The 19,497-nt window shown below is 35.8% G+C and overlaps 1 protein-coding gene across 19 annotated transcripts in view; it reads left to right on the forward strand.

Moving 5' to 3' along the window:
- The window catches only part of PTPRC (protein tyrosine phosphatase receptor type C), a 117,343-nt gene that overhangs the window by 62,584 nt on the left and 35,262 nt on the right, over positions 1-19,497 (forward strand). For all 19 annotated transcript variants that reach the window (XM_070602441.1, XM_070602430.1, XM_070602433.1 and 16 more), the window contains 7 exons: positions 1,281-1,514; positions 2,672-2,797; positions 3,888-4,058; positions 8,525-8,644; positions 13,384-13,542; positions 14,763-14,968; positions 17,844-17,904. In XM_070602441.1, the coding sequence (XP_070458542.1) occupies positions 1,281-1,514; positions 2,672-2,797; positions 3,888-4,058; positions 8,525-8,644; positions 13,384-13,542; positions 14,763-14,968; positions 17,844-17,904 (1,077 nt within the window). The remainder of the gene's footprint in view (positions 1-1,280; positions 1,515-2,671; positions 2,798-3,887; positions 4,059-8,524; positions 8,645-13,383; positions 13,543-14,762; positions 14,969-17,843; positions 17,905-19,497) is intronic.

A 19,497-nucleotide genomic window follows, 5' to 3' on the forward strand; every position in this document is an offset into this window, starting at 1 on the left:
CTAAAGTAATATGGAAGTACTCACAGTTTCATAAGCACGTAATATTTCTTCCTGCCTCTGTGTTACTCCTTCCCTCTTCCTCTACACTTGGAGTTCCACCCCATCCTCACTCAGCGCCCCTCCTCCCATCAGCTTTATATGTCCTGCCCATATTTTAAATCACATCTTGAGTCACCTCCTCTGGAAAGCCTCTCCTATCCCTCCGATCTGAATAGATTTCTCTCTCTCTTCACTCTCATATTGTCTTGTGCATTATCTTATTTTAGGCATTTGCATGTTTTCTGCAATTCATGTCTGTGTCTTCTCCATGTTAGACCGTATGTTTCCAAAAGCTGATCTTTTGTATGCCTAGTGCTTGGGACAGCATCTTAAATATAATAAGGGTGTAACAATTTTTTTTGCATTACAAATGAGTGAATAGGGGCCGGCCTGGTGGCGCAGCAGTTAAGTTCTCACGTTCAGCTTTGGCAGCCTGGGGTTTCCTGGTTTGGATCCCGGGTGAGGACCTACGTACCATTTGTCAAGCCATGCTGTGGCAGGCGTCGCACATATAAAGTAGAGAAAGATGGACATGGATGTTAGCTCAGGGCCAGTCTTCCTCAGCAAAAAGAGGAGGATTGGAGGCAGATATCAGCTCAGGGCTACTCTTCCTGAAAAAAAAAATGACTGAATAAATCTTTGTTGAAAAGATATTTTTACCAGCCAACAGAATTTGTCTAAATAAAAGTGAGAGTGTGAGATGATGCTGAGGAAAGGGCTCAAAAGGATTTATTATCAATAATTTTACATAAGTAAAGGAATGATGAGGCCTCTGGTCTCTAAATCATTAATGTTCCACATATTTGAAGAAACATAATCAAGAACTACACTTTAGAAAGCAAGGGAAATTATAAAGCAAGAAGAAGGAATTTGTCAGCTGCATCATTCATTTGTGCATCAACACAAGTAATTATTGAGCCCCTGCCAACAACAGGTTTTATACGAGGACCTGGATTTATGGGGATGATCAAAATCAAGTGGACTCTGCTCTCATGGAATATACACTCCAGATAGGAAGATAGACATTAACCCAATAATCATTCAAATATAAACTTGCAAGCTGGATCCTTGATAAGGCAGTGATGTAAGAGAATTATAAAATCATAATATGGAGGCATCTGATGTGTTCCTTCTCTTTTCATGGGGATATTTTTGAAAATATATGTCGTGGCATTTGAATTTAATGTAAATTCATTCAGAAAAATAAAAAAGATAATCCCCACTGTTTTATTTTCTTTCAGATGAAAAATATGCAACAATCTCTGTGAACTACAGTTATAACCATGCAAACCAATCTTATGATGCAAAACTAAATGTCACTGATGAAGTAGAATGTAACTCCACTGAACCTAATGGATATATTAGCTGTGTAAACAATATGTTCCATGGCCTACCAGAATGTAAAATTTTCACTGTTCGTATATATCATAATTCGTGTTCTTCATATAAAGAATTCAAGTTAGAGGTACCACCAGGTAAATATCCACTGATTTCTATTTGTATGTTTACAAAAACAGTACAATTACTCGTGGTGTGTTTTCTAGCAGCCACAGGAATTAGTCAGGTGAGAGAGCAGGGCTGAGAGAAAGGAAGTTAGCAGGTCATGAGTGGGTGAACTTTCTGCTCTCCTAACCCAGTGAAAATTATAAACTCATATCAGCCTTCTGTCTTAATACTTTACCGACTCCCTACCCTTCTTTTACAGAATAGTTCTTGTAGATTGGACATAAGTTATCCCACCGTGGATAAGTGATTATCCACAAGCTTTCTTTTTTCTCCTCTACTTAATTCAAGTCATTAAATATGTATGTACACATATTTCTCCTTTTAAATACAATTGTGTCTGGAATATATTGGAGAAAAACACAAAATCAAGGATACTTTCACAAAAAATGCTTTCACCAAAAAAGGGAGTGTTATAGTCACATTGAGGTAATCAAGCTGGCTTTGCCAGCTAAGCTACTGCTGGGAAAAAGAAAGGAGCACGGTGTCAGCAGACCCAGGGGAAGCACATCTTAACAAAATGCACTTTGGAAAAGGGATTGAGGGACTGCGTAAACTTGTTGAATCTCTCACATCACTTAATAATTCAAGATCATTGATCGATTTATTAACGTTTAAGTAGGTTAAAGTCTGATGTTTTTTGAAAAATGCTATTTAACTTATTCATTTCCTCTAAATATCACTGAAGTAAATTATCAATTAAAAACAGAAAATGACAATTTTTAAAAATATGTTCTCCAAGAGGGAAGCCCCCATACTCTGTGTAACAATCCTTCAATGAAAGATCAAAGAGTAAATGAAAAGACTGAAGATATAAATAGGAAAGCAAAATGGATTGAGTGTTTTAAAATGTGCAAAAAAAACCTGCAATTTTATCTAGATGTTTGCTTGGGTCCCATTTTTTTAATTAGCATAAATTCTAAGTGAAACACTATCAAAATGTGTGATGTTGGAAAAAGGATGAACTAAACAATGAAGAAACACAAACCTTGAGAGTTATTAGACTTTTTCAAAAGTAATCTAAATACTTGCCAAATTATATATCATGAATATCATTTTAATGACTATACTTGAGCTTATGGCACACATTATAAAATATTAATCATCTATTTCTATATCTTCTTGACAGATCCTGAAAAGTTTCAGCTGCAAAATTGTGTAGAGAATGAAAAAGTAGAGACTTCTATTTGTTTAGATTGGAGAAACAAAGACTTTACTTGTGAAAAAGATAACATTACATACAAATTTCAATGTGGTAAGAATATAGCATTGATCAGAGAGTTTTTTTTGTGGTAGGGAGTTGTTCTAGATACTGTCTTATACTTTCTTTCCACCTTTCCTTCTTTCTCCTTTCTTCCTTCCTACCTACCTTCCCCCTTTTTTTCCTTCCTTCCTTCCTACCTTCCTTCCTTCTCTCTCTCTGTCTGTCTTTGGGTCCTTGGTATGTTTGAAGTCAGATTATAGTATTCTCTATACCGCTCAAAATAGAGACAAGAATTTTCTTGGCAACTGTTAATCACAAGGCATTGTTGAAGAGATTATCGAAGAAGAGTGTCATAAAAAATTATGATACACGCATTGTTAGGATAAGAGGAAAAACAAGTACAGGATACAATTCAAGAGTCTACTTGGCCAACCCTCCATCAACAAAATTCATAAACAACTTCAAGGACACTAGATGAAAGAAAAATGGGAAAAGAACAGTAAATGATTCTAGGAATATGAGTTTGGGTTCATATTGGGGGCAGTAATCAAGATAGCATTTCTTTTAAATGATTCATGGTTTAATGACTTTTTATTTCTTCTTTTTTTAAAAATTTATTGAGATGCAATCTCCCTCCATTGGCAAACAGCCATCTTCTAGGCCATATTTGGCAAGACAGACACAGACCCACAAACATTCACACACAAAAGATAGAGGGTGACGCTGGTTGCAATGATCATGTTACGAGGAAGATGCACGGCTGTGATAGAAGCAGTCTGAGGAGAGCAAGAACAAGCATCATGGACTAATGATAACACAGTGATGAATCTAAAATATCTATTAGGCAAAGGCTAACTCGGGTGCAATCTCAGTTTCTGAACAGAGAACAGAAACTAATGCCTCATTCCATCAAATTAGAGACACTCTCAAATTGTACTTTCTAATATATTTTTGAAAATTGAGTGTAGCAAAATCATACATTATTATAGTAATTTTCAGGATCTTTTAGTTATTTTTATTGCATAGGTTTTAAATCTAATAGATATTAAATAATTATAGATATGAATTCTAAAAAGAAAGTTAAATGCGATATATTTTATTAATATACTCATGTATTCAATACTGTTTTTTTTTCTTTCAGATATCTCAACTGCCTCTAATGGGAAACAAACTGAATCGGGTCCATCTACTGAGGCAAAGATTGAATTGAACGGCCTTGAACCCAACCGTAATTATACTTGTGTTTCACAAGTATTCTATAATCATCATCAGTTTACTAATAAAACAGAAACTATTGAAACTTTATTTAAAAGTGAGTGTACTACTTACATTTCTATGTAAAAAAATTTTTAATGTTTTTATGATTCTTTGGGAATCACAGAAAATGATGTTGTAGATTTGGAAAAAGGATCTCAGAAAATGGATTTGGATCCAGTTTTAAGGTAGAATTTCAAAATAAATGACAGGGGATCCAATCCTCTGTCAAGTATTTTTGCAAATTGTAGGGCGTTTTGAGGTTGTGGTAGAAACCAAATTGTGAGGTAAGTGAAATTTTTTGTCCACTCCTTTCCTGTTTCTTCCTGCAGCATTGTTCCCTTAGTGCTCTGCTGCTGCATCCTTTGCCCCTCCATTAAATCCTGCCTTTCATAGAAGTAAAGTGAGCACATAAGCTAATAAAACATGGTGGTAAATCTAAGCATTGATGGCAAATAGTAACTATTATTGCTAAAGTGCCAGCAACATAAATAATAACAAGACTATAACAACTAATAATTGGAAAATAAAATTTTGGAAAATAATGGCATTTGGGAGATGGAGGAGAGAGGAAAGCGAAACGTGCTAAAATTCCACTCTTATTTAGTGGAAGTATAGAGATTCCAATTAAATTTAGAATCTTCTGGAAAAAAAGGATGTTGATTATGTGTGTGACAATTTATGAGTGACCACTCGAAAAAAGGACAGAGAAGTAGATAGAATTGTCTACAAGCAGTAGAAGAAAGTTATGGAATAAAAAACGTTCTACATATTAGAGGAGGAAAAGGTGGTGGAGAAAAGGACGAAGAAAAAGAAGAGGAAGAGGAGGAGGAAAAGAAAGAGAAAGAGTGAGAAGACAGAGAAAGGAGAAGGAGGGAGTGGAAGAGAAGAAAGAGAAGAAAAAGAAGAAGAAAGAGAAGAGGAAGGAGAAGGAGGAAAAGAAGAGGGCAGCAGCAAGGAAGTAGTGAGGGAGAGAGAATAGTAAGTAGAAAACAGTAGGCAAGATAATGGAAACACGTCACAGTATATCAAAAGTCACTATAAATATAAATGGTCTAAATTCACCTTTTGAAATATAGATACTCAGACTTGAGTAAAGACATATTTTGGGAAAATTTTGTGGCCTTTAGGAAGATCAAGTGATATTTTAGGGGAAAATTGATCACTTTGCTATATATTGATGAAAATCAATAGAAAGTGCTTGGAAAAAACAAAAAACAAATACAAAAGATAGTAGAAGGAAGGAACTAACAAAGTTTCAGGTGCATGTTATTGAACGAGGGAACAAACAAAAGTACTAAGAATTTATTTGAAAAGTTAAAGCCTTATTGTTGAAAATAATAATAAAGTGATCAGACCTCTAGCAAAACAACCTTCCCACATGGATAAAAAAAGAAAACTAGAGACAAAGTAGAAATTTTACAAATTATAAAGCAACTTTGCATCCAACACAAAAAGTTAGACAAAATGCATGATTTTCTAGAACATATGAGTTATGCACATTTACCTAGGAAGCTTTAGAAATTGGAATTAAAATTATAGTCCAAATAGTCAAATCCTTTGCCCATTTTAATTTTTGTAGTTGAGTTGTAAGAGTTCTTTATCTATTCTAGATAAAAGTCGCTTGTCAGATATATGATTTGCAAATATCTTCTCTCATTCTGTGGGTTGTCTTTTTACTTCATTGGTAGGTTTTGAAGCCTATCAGTTTTTAATTTTGATAAAGTCCAATTTATCACTTTTTAATTTTGTTGCTCATGCTTTTGATATCACATCTAAAAATCCATTGCCAAATGCAAGGTAATGCAGATTTATCGCTATGTTTTCTTCTAAGAATTTTATAATTTTAACTCTTAAATTTAGCTATATTAACCAATTTTGAGTTAATATTTGTATATGATGTGAGGTAAGGGTCCGATTTCCTTCTTTTGACGTAGCTATCCCATTGTCCCAGCACCATTTGCTAAAAAGACTTATTCTTTCCCCATTGAATGTTCTTGCAACCTTATCAAAAATTAACTAACTGGAATCATAGGCTAATTTCTAGATTCTCAGTTCTATTCAATTGATCTACATATTGATCTATGTATATATCTTTATGCCAGTACCACACTGTCAATTACTGTTGCCTTATAAAGTTTTGAAATCAGACAGTATGAGTCCTTCAACTTTGTTCTTCTTCAAGACTGTATATCCGAGGTCTGTTGATGTACTATAAGAATTTTAGGATCAACTTGTCAGTTTCTGCAAAGAATTCGGCTAGGGTTGTGATAAGGGCTGTATTGAATCTGTAGATCAATTTGGGGAGTATTGCCATCTTAATGTTGATGTCTAGCCCATGAATATGGGGTGTCTTTCCATTGATTTAGGTCTCCTTTAATTTATTTCAAAATTATTTTGTAGTTTTCAGTTCACAAGTCTTGCACTTCTTTTGTTAAATTTACTACTAGGTTTAAATTTATTCCTGTTTATAATGGTATTTTCTTTAATTTCATTTTCAAATTGTTTATTACTAGTGTGTAGACATCCAATTGATTTTTCTGTATTGATCTTACAGCTTGCCACGTTACTGAACTTGTTTATTAATTATAATATTACAGGATTTTTGACAGAACATACTAAAATGATTTGCAATTTCATGTGGCAGGAATACCTGAGGACTAAGGAAGCTACCTAAAACTATGTCTTCCAGTAACCCTCCAAAACAATTCAAAACCACAAGAAGAAAAATAAAATGACATAAACACTATGTCCTCTGCACAACTCGAAAAACCTAATACTTTTGGATATTAAATACTAAAATCACCACAGTCTTCACAAGTCGATGTAATGAAATAGAAATTCCAGAAAAAATATATATTATTTTTTATGAAAGTGCAAAGACATTTAAGTAGGGGGAAAGGGTAGTTTTTTCAACAAGTGATCCAAGTACCTTCTAGAAGAAAAAATGAGCATCAGCCTTTACTTCTCAACAAACACAAAAATTAACTCAAAATGAATTGCAGACCTAAACACTAAAGCTAAAACCGTAAAATGTCTAGACAAAGACGTTAGAGAAAAATCTTTTTGTTAGTTTAGTGTAGGCAAAGATTTCTTAGGACATGAAAAGCAAGAATCATAAAAAAAAATTTTATAAGTTAGATTTCATCAAAACTGAACATTCCTACTCTTTGAATAATGCCATTAAGGAAATTAAAAAGCAAGCCACACATTGTGAAAAATTAATTATGTGTAATTATTTTTTTTTTACCCATAACTAATTTTTCAACAAAGGAAGTTTTCCCAGACTATGTAGAGAACTCCGCCAACTGCAAAATGAGACATCAAGTAACCTGATAAAACTGGGCAAACATTTTGAACATATGGTTCACAAAGGAAGACATACGAATGGTCAATAAGCATGTAAAAAGATGCTCAATATCATTAGTCCTCTGGGAAATGCAAATTAAAATAACAATGAGATGATGACGACATTACACACTCACTAAAATGGCTCAAATTAAGAAGACTGACAATAGTATTGGTGAGAATGTAAAGTAATAATTCAGAGATTTCACTCTAGGTATTTACCAAAGAGGAAAGAACACATACAACATGAAGAATTCTACCCAAATATTCATAGCAGTTTCATTCATAGTAGCCAAAAACTTGGAAGCAGCCCAACTGTCTATCAAAAGTTGGATCAATAGATAAAATGTGGTATATCCTTACAACGGAATACGACTCAGAACGAACTAATGACACATGTGACAGCCTGAATGAATCTCTAGAACACTGTGTTAGGTGCGATGTGCTAGACATGGCTTCTGTATGAAAAGTACTTGCTGTTTGATTCTATCTATATGAAATGAATGAAAGACAAATTTAATCTATAGTAACAGAAAGCAGTTCAGGGGGGGTTTGGGGTTGGGCAGGGGAGCTGAGTTGACTGGGAAGTGGCACAGAAGAAATTTGGGGGGATGATAGAAATGTTCTGTGTCTTCATCATGTTCATGTTCTTGTAATCATGTTCATCATGATTGTGATGGTGGTTTTGTTGATGTGTGTATTTGTCAAAACACATCAAACTATACCTCAAATGGCTGTGTTTCATATAAATTGTACCTCATAAATTTGATTTAAGAATCTAGTACATTCTTCATCTCAAGTTCTGATGACTAGTTACTGGAAGTAATGAGAAGTGCTGCTCTGAATAATGACTGTTAAATTTATCAGCACCACCAATGAGAGATTTTCAGCGTAGTGAAATCTAGAAATACCAAGATAGCTGGACAATAATATGTATGAGGCAGAGAGCGAGTTCTCAGATATCTCAGTGGAATCCTTAGGTTCCACAATGTCCCTCTGCAGTGACATTTACTCTGTTAAATGACCTCTAAATCAAATTTAATAAGGTCAGATATTTCTTTTAATTTTATTATTCATAAAATCAAGATATGGTTATTAATAATGCTTGTTTAAAATATGAAGAATGTTGTCTCCATGCCTTAGTTTTCATATTTTATATTCTTATTCTTTTAACAGCTCCAAAACCGCCTCCAAATCTTAGATGTGGTACTGAAGGTGCCAAGAATAGAACGATTTCCTGGGACCCTCCTGAAAATTTTTTTCACGGTTTTACTTTGTGTTATCAGAATGTTTCAGGTAATTTGTATAGAATTTAATTCCATATCAAGAAAGAGAAATCAAGAATTGGAAAGTACTAGAAATGTGTGTTGAGCTAGTGAGCCACGGAGCTCTCTATATAGTGACTGTGATGGGCATCTTATATGCCTTGGTTTTAGAACTGCTTCCACTCACTGTGGGCTCTCCAGCCCCTGAACATCTCCAACATTTGCTTGTCTTTCTTGATCTGTCTTAGTTCCAGTCTTTACACTCCAAAGCCTGAGGAAAAAAAAAGTCTCTGGATAGTAATACTCTTTACGGCACTGGTTAGAACCCATTATTTAAGCACACAAACAAATAAACATACAGCTTCCAAAACTTGCTCCAGTTGATACACACAAAATATTGGGTGAATAAAAATGAACATATACCCATTTGTTCACGGAGGCCAGTTTGATGGGAGGTGGAATCCTGGAACATAGATCTAGTTAGGTCTATGTTATTGCTGCAGAAATAAATGTAGTCCAAAATATGTGCTATGACTGGTTTGATCATGAGTCCTGCAAGTGACGGACTATTTAAGAGAATAAACATCTTCTGGACAACTTACAACACGTGAAGTGCTTGTAGAAAGAGTGAGCATGAAAGGACAATCTCAGAGCAGCCTCAGCACCTGGGACAACCCACTACTAATCCTTTACTAATACTAGCTTCAGGTAGGATTGAACTGATTATCTCACAGAATTCCATCTCTTTGGTAGGTAAGAACTAGACATAAATAATGTAATAGACTTAAAATAATATATTTTGATAACATTGTTTTTGCTGATTATTTGGATCTTAATAATCAAACATCTAATGCAAAGTTACATACCCATGTAGTTTTCAAATTAGCATAAGAGGACTCAAAAGCTATGGAGAAGAAATGTATGCAATGTATTTAAAGTTATGGTAATTTCAAAGGCTAGGTCTCGGAGACAGGAAAAATGGGAATTACAGGAAGATGAAACAGCAAGACAATTAGATACTCTCGCCTCATTGGGCAACTCTTGTACAAACTCATGTTGCTTGGCTTCTGTATGAACACATTGTTTGGTTTTCTTTTCTCTTCGCTGAATGTTCTACTTACTATACTTGGCTGCATTTCTCACTTTCTATACTTTCTTGACTACAGGGTATTTTGTATGCCCTGTATATGGTGGAAATTCACAAAGCAAGGATTATTGCTGCTTTGTATTCTATACAGTTTTTAAAACCTCTATTTGCATAATTAGGCTAAGAAGGATGTAATGAGTTAGTGATTAGCAGTCTGACAACTGTTGTTGTTGTCGTTTGCAACTAGTACAGCTCCTTCTTCTTTAGTGCTGCCCAAATTTTTTGGCATCTCAATATAACGCTTGAACAGGTTGGGTGGGGAGGGGTTGCTGGACTATGTCTGACTCTGTGTGTTCTTTTCTCCAAAACCGTTGACTGGTAACTGAATCCAGCCTCCACGCTGCACCATGCACTGACCCTCCTTAGTGGGTTCTTTGGAAGCATCCCACACACAGTCCACTCTCCCTTACGGAAATCAAACCCAGCTACCCTAAAAAGAAGTGTGCTCTGCTTTTGTTCTCTGGTTCATCTCAAACTTATGCCATAATGCGATCATCTTCCATTTTATGGAAGTCAAAGAGAGTTGACAGGATTATAGCATTGTCAAAGAAATTCTTTCAAATACTCTCATTATTTCAAGTAAAATCACTGTTAAAAATCCACAGGAAAAATGTCTATGAACCATATTGCAGCTTATATTACTTTTCAGTTAGGTATTAAATTTCATTTTATTATTTTGTAATTTAATCATTTCAAAGTCTCTGAAAGCTAGGCATTAAAAGAGGAAAAATGTAATTGACATTTATTTAGTTTCCTCTGTTTACAGGGTGTTTTCATAACATTATAAGAATTTGTTAAACATTTCAATAATAACCCTGGGAGGAGTGGTGCATAAATATTTTCGTATTTATATGATGCAACTGAGGATCACAGAACTCAGATAAATGTTCAAATTCAACAGCTTGAATTGTGCTCTTTTTGCTACTGCGTTGGGTATGTTTTTAGCATGAGACACCTGGGAGAATTTCAGTATTGTGTATTAACGTAATGATGCTGAATGACGATGAAGTTTCCTCAATAGTGAGGAAGAGATTTCTATGCTTTGTTGCGTTCAAAGGACTGTTTTTCGAAAGTTTGAAACCAGTGTGTACACTTCAAGATCACAATGATGTTGCTGGAAATTATTTTGTATAAAGGTTTTTTTTTGCCAGCACAAAATCGTTTGGGGATCAACGGGTTTATACTATTTGGCATAGTGTTCAAGAAGATACTTTAGAATCCAAATTGGGAAGTTGTTAATGGATTTCCTGAGGTATTTTCTAAAAAGAGAAATGACAAATGAGGAAGCCAGTGTCTTTCTAGCCATTTCCAGTGCAACTTGCATGACTTGAAGGCTGGGTATGTCCTTGTTGCCCTAAGAGAAAACGAATTTCAGGCACTAAGTCAAGTCCTTAACTTGTCCCATACAGTTTGTGCTTCTGACGTCAGAGTCCTGAGAAAAAGTGTTCAAACACACAGAGGAGACAGAGATGTTCATATCAAGTATTTGGGCCTTTGAACCAAAGCTTGAATCCCTTGGCAAATGGAAATGAACATTCTGAACCACCTTTCTAAGCTCTGAAAACTTTTATCCCCCAAAGCACTATGTTTTGAACAATGTAATGCTCAAAATTAAATCAACAATTTGACTTTTGTCAAATTAGCTAAGATAAATACTTCGTAACTACATAAATGAAACATTTTGATGAAGAATGGTTGTAAGGTTACATATGCAAACATACAAAATTAGGTCAGTGAATGGAAGCCAGATTGATCTTGAAAATGGCATCTTGACATCTGGATTGCAGCTGAGTAAGAAGTCGGGCATTGTGCCAGCAGCCAGACCTCCCTATAAGGAGCAGGCAGAAGCCATGACTCAGAGGGTGCCTCCTGACCCTCTTGAACTCACAATTTTCCCACCCTCAAAGAGAATTCTCCCTAGGGACTGGGCTTGTGTAAATAATTAATTCCAGCTTGGGGGAATTCTAAGAAATTAGACACTTAACCAGGCTAGAACAGACACTTTATCCCACCTACTATTTGGCACCCCATGGTGAGGTAGAGATATTACCATAATCTGCACTTGATGGATAGGTAACTGATACAAGAAGTGAGCATATGTTAGATCTTTTCTTAGACTGTTTCCGAAAGTCCAAAGGCACGTACAGGGAGGTAGAGAAATGAAGTATCTAAGACTAAGGCAAAGCTTGGCCCCACTGCAGACCTTTGTCCTCTCTTCTACACATACACTGTGCACAGTGGTGAGGACTACAGCATGGATTCTGGAACCTCAATGCCTGGGTCCCATCCTGGCTCTGTTCTTCATTTCCTGTGAGATCATGGAGAGATGGCTTAATGTCGCTATGGCTCAGTTTTCTTACCTGTAAAATCAGATGGTCTCAAGAGTGCCAACCCGTAGGGTTATGGTGATGGTTAATTAATTCATGTACGCCACTTAAAACAGTGCTTGGCACATGGAGTTATCTATTTACTGTTTTTATCATTATTGGTACTATTATTATCATTACTGTAACTGCTATCCAGTAGCATCCTGTCACTCTAATCTTCCTTTAATGTATCTTTCTTTCTTTCTTTCTTTTTGGTGAGGAAGATTGTCCCTGAGCTAACATCTGTTGCCAATCTCCCTCTCTTTGCTTGAGGAAGATTGGCCCTGAGCCAATCTCAGATTGTCTGTGCCAATCTTTCTCTATTTTGTGTGTGGGACGCTGCCACAGCATGGCTTGATGAGCAGTATGTAGGTCTGCACCCAGGATCTGAACCTGTGAACCCCGGGCTGCCAAGCAGAGTGTGCAGACTCAACCAACATGCCACTGGGCTGGCCACTACTGCATCTTTCTTGATGTCACTTGACTACTCAGAAATAGTCAGTGGCTAGTGATTTTTCAGCTTAACAAATGCTAACTCTTCTGCCTTGATGTTAAAACACACTCAGACAAGGTCCTATCTCTCATATACCTCCCCAGTGAGAATCTGCTGCCCTAGTTGGGCTTGTCCCTAAACTCAAAATGCTCCTTCTTTCCTTTGTAATGTTTTCTTTTCTCCTGTACACCTGTGCAGTCTCACTCATCTTTCAATGAGCAGCTCAGATTCTACTGTCAGTGTGAAGTTTTCCCTCATTGTCGCAGCCGCCATGAATTACTGTCGTGCTTAAATTAGTAGAGTGGAGTGGGTTGATTATTGGTGATCAAATAGATTCTGCATCTAAAATGCATAACAGTGGCTAATACCGTGTTCGAAGTATCAGAAAAAGGTTCACTGTAAAAAAATAGTCTTTCTGAAACATCACAACTCAAGACTTTCCTAATATCCACTGTGGGCTCTGTTTTCTCAGAAAAGAAAGAGACTATTTTTACAAATGTGTTTGAACTTATTAAATATTATATGTGCCAAATTAATGATATGAAACAATAATGTTTGAATATTTGAGTTTGTTTATAGTAAGTGAATTTGCTCAATACCTTTGCTCATAATTGTATGTGCTTCTGAGCACCAGGGATGTATTTATTTCTCAGTCACTCAGTTTGGTGTTGGCTTAGAATGATTTCTTGTGGAGAATAAATTAAATATGTGATAATCTCAACTTTTAATGACTTAATAAATGTTTTTATATTTTTTTCCTTGAGATCGAAACTGCTCCCTCCTGAATAAAACTAGGCGCGAACATCATTTGGAAAATTTGAAACCTTTTACAAAATATGATGTATCATTACGTGCCTTTGTCTATGGAAATGTGCCACGTAATGGATCTGCTAAGACATGCACATTTGAAACAGACGCAGCAGGTAAGTTATATGCTTTAGTGCCACTTTGCATGAATGGCAAGGACCAAAGTATGAACTTTGTAGCACACACTACATCTATCTGTATGCTTCATTTGGGAAACATGCTGACCTGGCACATTTGTTGACCTCTAGGGTTTAAAATAATTCAATACCATTATCTTGAGTTCTCTGTTTCTTCAGATATTGTTGTAGAATTGTCAGAATGAAGCATGAGGGCATATTAACTGGTACAATTTATAAGATTTCAGGTAATTAATTATCTAACCAACTACATAAAAATGAATCATCTATTATTTTCTTTATTCTCTAGAAATGTGAACTGCAATCAGACATCCAATAATGTCTCACTCACAAAGCATTCACTTGTTGACCTCTGCTCACCTGACAAACCTCATAAAACATAACATTTTGTCAAGATTTTCTTCTCTTCATTACACTGAACCATTTAGTCTTTTATGTCACGTTTTCCACTTGATGGTTCCTTTAAATACCATTTGGCTCTTTTCAGCTGTATGATGTCCGCACAGATTCCAGGCCCAAAGGTGGATCTGCCCCTGAGGTGAATGTTAACTCCACTAGGTCAGCAAAACGAGATGCCCCTGTGTAAGGCACCGTCTATAACTCCAGAGACTGTAGCTGGCACGAGGCTCATGAAGAAAAACTGTCCTATTCAAGACTGGACATAAAATGCTCTTAATGTCATTTAGGTTCTGATTTTAAAAGTTCAAGTCCTCAAGCTTACGCTTGTGTTATTTTCCTGAATTTCTATGATATCACAGACAACAAAGACAATTTGTTTTTGCTCCTGAAGAATCCAGCCAGGGAGGTGCTGACCAGGATATTGCAAGGACTTCAGGAAGGAAGGACCTGGGCTGTGTGCAGGCCTTGGGGGTTTCCCAGTCATCCTTCTCCCCTCCCCTCGCTCCCTCTCCGCTCCCCTCTCTTTTCCTCCACTCTCTAACTCTACACCATCTCCTTGGAGGATTACATAAACTCTATGGCTTCAAGGACAGCTTATATGCTAATATTCATTGACTGAATAGGTGATTTATTTTTAGATGTTTTTTACAGCTTTTTCACATATATGCTATCATAACTTCCCAACCATTATCCCCAAATTAACGCTTAAATTACTTTAAATTGTACACATATATTGTCAAGTAACTTAAGCATGTGTTTACCAAGGGATTACAGTAATAATTCTTTCTTCATTTTGATAGCTCCAGGCGAGGTCAGAAACCTAAGGGCTTCGCGGATTTCAGATAATACCATGCGCGTGACTTGTGATGCTCCTGTGGAGCGTAATGGCCCCAAAAGTGAGTTCCATTTGGAAGTCAGACCTGAAGATTACCTGGCTAACCCTCAAACAGAAAAGTGCTTATTTTTTGTACCAGATCTTCAATATTCAACAACATATACATTTGAGGTATGGTTATAATTTCCATAATCACTATAGTACTGATTTACGTTACAATGATTATTATGCTGTACTTAAATAATACTAAGACCAGTGCTCACATGAGCTTGAGAAGTTCTGATGTCTGATGTAATCACACACTAAAAGTCTCAAAAGTTTGACTCTAAACTTTTCATCCCTAGACCTAAAAACAGTGATTTTAAGCAAATACTTTTGTTAGAATATTTTTGACCTTCCTTATGATTTACTTATAGCTAAATTATTGCTCCTTTGTCAAGAAGCACAACATTTTATGCACAGTAGATGATTACTCTGCTAGATATTTTATTTACTTTGAGCTTTTGTCTTTACTAACGTGACTTTTTTAATTACAAAAATTTTTTAAGAGGCCAGCCCTGTGGTGTAGTGGTTAAGTTCGCATGCTTTGCTTTGATGGCCTGGGGTTCCGGGTTTGGATCCTGGATGCAGGCCTACCACCACTTGTTAAGACAGGATGTGGTGGTGTCCACATAAAATAGAGGAAGATTGGCACAGATGTTAGCTCAGGGCCAATCTTCCTCATCAAAAAAAAAAAACGCTTCTGTTTAAAATAATTTTTTTCACAGGTATATTGAGGTTAGAAAATAGTAGAAATAAATATTAGGAAACACCAGTGAACATAGAGACTTAAAAACCTCACTCATAAAATCACTTTTTACTGGTCATATTTTTTGCATATGCTTCTAAAATGGAAAAAGTCAGTCTTTCTCTCCTGTTGTGGGGAAAAATCCTCAGTTTAGTTGATCTTTTTTGTGTGTGCTTCTTCTCTGTGAGCCTCTTTTGCTATTCACAGGAAACACATCATGTCCGACACTTGTGGTCACCAAACATATAGAGGTTTTTTCCCCCAAATTAAGCAAGTCTCTGTGACACCAGCTGAGTGTCCTACAATTTAATTCAAATCTGACACTGTCTACCCACAGAGAGCAGCAGATCCCACAGGTCAAGGGCTCAGTCCTGCACGATTGCCCCCACTCTACTTCACATGCCAATCACAAGGAGTGAGTTCCCAGGTTACCCACAGCTTCTGTCATTTACACCTTGATGAGGGAGCAGTCATTTTCAGTTTATTCATCATTGTGATCTCTGGTTAATAAATTAGTAAGGTTGCTTTATTATTGTTAATTTGGTACTTTTTTTGTAGGTCTATCTTGGTGTTCTAATAGTTTTGGGGTTGAAAGTGTTTTTCACCCAGTCATGTCTCTTTTTTAGTGAACTAAAAAATGAATGAAAGCTATGAATTGTCCTTTGGTAAAATTTTGACTGTCCTTCATGTCTATATTATTTATCACTAATTTCTCAATGACTGACAAAATTTAATAAGTGGATTTTTAGAGTAGAATGTTCTTATGATTGATAATTTCTAAAGCCATTATAATTATAATTTGGAAGAGTTTCTAATTGCTCTGTCTTTTTAAGAGAGTGTTTCTATATTTCTACTGCTTGAATTTTTTTTCCTGCTATTAATTATTAGTTTACAAAGATAATTGGGTTTTACAACTTCTGCCTTTTGGAATTTATGAAGTATTTTTTACAGCTCAACATATGATAAATGTTTAAGAATATTCTGTGAATACTGGAGAAATTATATATCTTCCATAGGGTAAAAACTTAGATATATATTTTCCAGATTTATCATATTTGTCATTCATCTCTTTGAACGATATTATTCAGATTTATTTTTACTCAAATTTGATTTTTGCCAAAGACTTTTATTGCTTTCTTGCTCCTTGCGGTTTCCCTTGTATATCTAAACTGGGTTTTTTTTTCCTGCTTTTTCTCCCCAAATCCCCCCAGTAAATAGTTGCATATTTTAGTTGTGGGTCCTTCTAGTTGTGGTACGTGGGATGGCACTTCAGCATGGCTTGATGAACAGTGCCATGTCCATGCCCAGTATTCGAAAGGGTGAAAGACTGGGCTGCTGAAGCGGAGCATGTGAACTTAACCACTCGGCCATGGGGCTGGCCCCTATCTAAACTGTTTTTGGTTTATTTGTGTTCAATATCATGAGACGTAGGTATTTATGCTAGTTACATCCATACTGTAGACTCAACCCTGTATCACTTTAAGGCATCAATCTTTATCACTTCAGGGCATCAATCTTTATCATTTTAGCCTTCATGAACTAAATATCACTTCAATATAAACATTGTCATTCTTATATTATACTGTTTCCATTTACCCTTAAAAAATTTTATGTATAACTCGTAGAAACGGTAAATGGTAGAATTTTCTTTTTGAATAAAATATGAAAATATTAGTCTGTTAATAGGGAATTTTAACTTTAAATTATGAATATTTTGATATGTTGGATTTTGTTCCTTTAGTTTCACTTATTCTTGTTGATTATAATTATTATTATTACTAAATGGGCTAAGATTTCTTTATATCTGATTCACTGTTAAGTGTTTTCTTTTTAAAAATATTTGGTGAAAAAATCAACATAACCTGAAGCTGCAACTTTAAATTAAAGCTGACCAGTTTGGGGTTTTTTGGTGAGGAAGATTCACCCTGAGCTAACATTCGTTGCCAATCTTCCTCTTCTTTTGTCTGAGGAAGATTAGCCCTGAGCTAACATCTGTGCCCATCTTCCTCTATTTTGTATGTGGGATGCCACCACAGCATGGCTGGCGAATGGTGTAGGTCTGCAGCCAGAATCCAAACACGAACCTGGGCCACTGAAGCAGAGCATGCTGAACTTAACCACTATACCATGAGGCTGACCCGTAACCAGTATATTTTTAACAAAAATAAACAGCATTGCATGATAAATAATGTATGTGTTACACTATGATATATAAATTTACACTAGAAGACAATCTTCTCTTTTATCACTGAAATTTAGGTCTATTTTCATAATGGGAAACATCGTGGACCTTCAACAACTGTTTCAGAAACAACATCTTGTAAGTCTTTACTTGGCTATTTATTATATTATATTTATATTAGCATATGTATTAGCACTTTCAAAGCTTTACTATTTGACATTCATACTCATGTTTAACTACTAAATGTTTAAATTATATGTTTTCCATAAACATAATATTTTAAGTTGTCTGAAGAAAACACATGTCTAGGTAAACATCATCTTAAAATGCAATATCTTAAATTCAAGTTAGGAGATTCAATTATTAAAGGATTGATTTCATAAAATAATTCATAAGAGGATTTATCCGTGTAGACTTTTAAATTATGATTACGCTTATGACACTTCTTCATGTTAGTAGCAAAACATGTTTGTTTCATGTACTGTTTAGAGTTGCTTATCTATTTATCTGATTCCATCCCTCAATGGTATGCTTGGCAGAAGTGGGCGTTTCATACAAATCTGCTCTAATTTACCTAACTGAAGCTAAGCTAAACATTCCTTAGTAACCATATGGCTATTACTTTTTCATCACTAATATTTAAAAATATTTAATCAAAATAAAGGTGCATGTAGAAAAAAATTACTTAAATTAAAATGTTATGATAATAATGAAAATCACAGCTATGTGCCATCACTCCCCATCCATTGTTCTACTCACCAGAGGGACCACTTTTCACCACTTGTCTTTTCGGTTCTCCTTATAATCTCCTCTGTATGGGTCAACACTATTGTCTGCTGCTCTTTCTAGAGTTACTAACATCGCCCGTTGATCTGAGCCTATGGAGGAAGAAGATAGTACACTGTGTTAAGTTTTCTCTACTTGTTAGCCTTGCAAAAAAACATTAAATTATTTTAAGTTCTCTGTGCTGTGTTATCAACCACAGATCGTTCCTGATGCTGCCACTTCTCAGTCTTTCTCTCTTAGACACGTACGCACGTGCACAGTCACCAATGCTTTATTTTCCAAAGTCTTCCCAAAGAGGGAAGATACAAAAACAGCTTACTTTCCAAACTGCTTTACGAGGTCCTACATAAAGTTTTAGTTCTTCCTGCTCAGATTCGTAAAATAAAAGTTTTTAATGTTAAATGCCAAATAAATTCAGCCAGATATCTTTGCTTTCATTTCCCTCTAAATACTTTTCTTTTAGAATCCCTTGCAAGACAAAGAGCTTCGCTGAATTTTTCTGATTTTCTAAATAATTTATAGTTGCAGCACCCACTCTTGGGGGTCATAGACTCAGCTTGACATTTCACACTCACATTGTAGTAGGCCAGACCTGGCGTCATGTCACTCGGAGAAACACAGAGCAGGATACACAACATGCTAGCAAGAAAGTCTGGCAGCATGAATCCTGGTAGCAGTGCACACGGCAATTCATGGACTACTCTTTGACCTTCCCGGAGGCAACTGAGATGTAAAAGAATTGAGAACACATGTGTGGGTGTGGGACCTGCCCTGGCTTAGAAGTGCCACAGTAAGGAAGGAACCAGTATCTCTTATAGTAGTTCCATGGACATAGCTTCCAAACACATCAGTAGGGATGTGCCCAAAGCTGGGACTTCCCACCAAGACAGTATAGCTCATACATAACCCTCCCTGTACAGAGACAGCTTGGCAATCAGGGATAAT

This window comes from Equus przewalskii, chromosome 31 (assembly GCF_037783145.1).
Source record: "Equus przewalskii isolate Varuska chromosome 31, EquPr2, whole genome shotgun sequence".
NCBI lineage: Eukaryota > Metazoa > Chordata > Mammalia > Perissodactyla > Equidae > Equus > Equus przewalskii.